At 47.2% G+C, this 528-nt stretch overlaps 1 protein-coding gene across 1 annotated transcript in view; it reads right to left on the bottom strand.

Annotated features, from left to right (window-relative positions):
- Window positions 1–528, bottom strand: part of LOC107045668 — a 6344-nt gene that overhangs the window by 3721 nt on the left and 2095 nt on the right. Inside the window, exon 2 of the mRNA XM_015268000.1 lies at window positions 74–523. Within this exon, the coding sequence (XP_015123486.1) occupies window positions 74–523 (450 nt within the window). The remainder of the gene's footprint in view (window positions 1–73; window positions 524–528) is intronic.

Below are 528 nucleotides of genomic sequence, written 5' to 3'. Positions count from 1 at the left end.
GAGGTCCTTACAGCTGATAGGGAGATACTCGCTGAACAACCGGTGCAGTTGATTGGACCTGATAGAATCCAACCAAAGACTGTGCGTTGGCCGACGACTTTTGACTGCTTGGACTTGACAACTTCATCTCTGATGATTCGCCCGTAGTTGTCAGCCCCTATGATGATATCGATTGGTCCGGGCTTGAGATACTGCTGATCTGCTAGCTGAAGATTTTCTAATGAACTGATGTTCGCTGAGGCACATGAGAACGATGGTAGAATTGCGGTGAGTCTTTTCAATATGTGGGCGCTGATCTGAACCTGTTGTTTTCCGTTGATTGCCTGAAGTGCAACTGATACCAATCCTCTCGTGCTGCCGGAATTAACTCCTCCAATTCCGATTAATTTCAACGTTGTTGATTTCCTGGGCAAGTGCAGTTGATTTACTAGGTTTTCTGAGATGAATGACACCTCTGATCCCTGATCGATGAGGACTCTGGCTCTGCTGGAGAATCCTCGTGGTGATTTCACTGTAACTCGGGCTGTC

This window comes from Diachasma alloeum, unplaced genomic scaffold (genome assembly GCF_001412515.2).
Source record: "Diachasma alloeum isolate Michigan unplaced genomic scaffold, Dall2.0 Dall_scaffold_01045, whole genome shotgun sequence".
NCBI classification, from domain to species: domain Eukaryota; kingdom Metazoa; phylum Arthropoda; class Insecta; order Hymenoptera; family Braconidae; genus Diachasma; species Diachasma alloeum.
The sequence above is the reverse complement of the archived record's forward strand: the minus strand, read 5'-3'. Positions and strand labels throughout refer to the sequence as shown.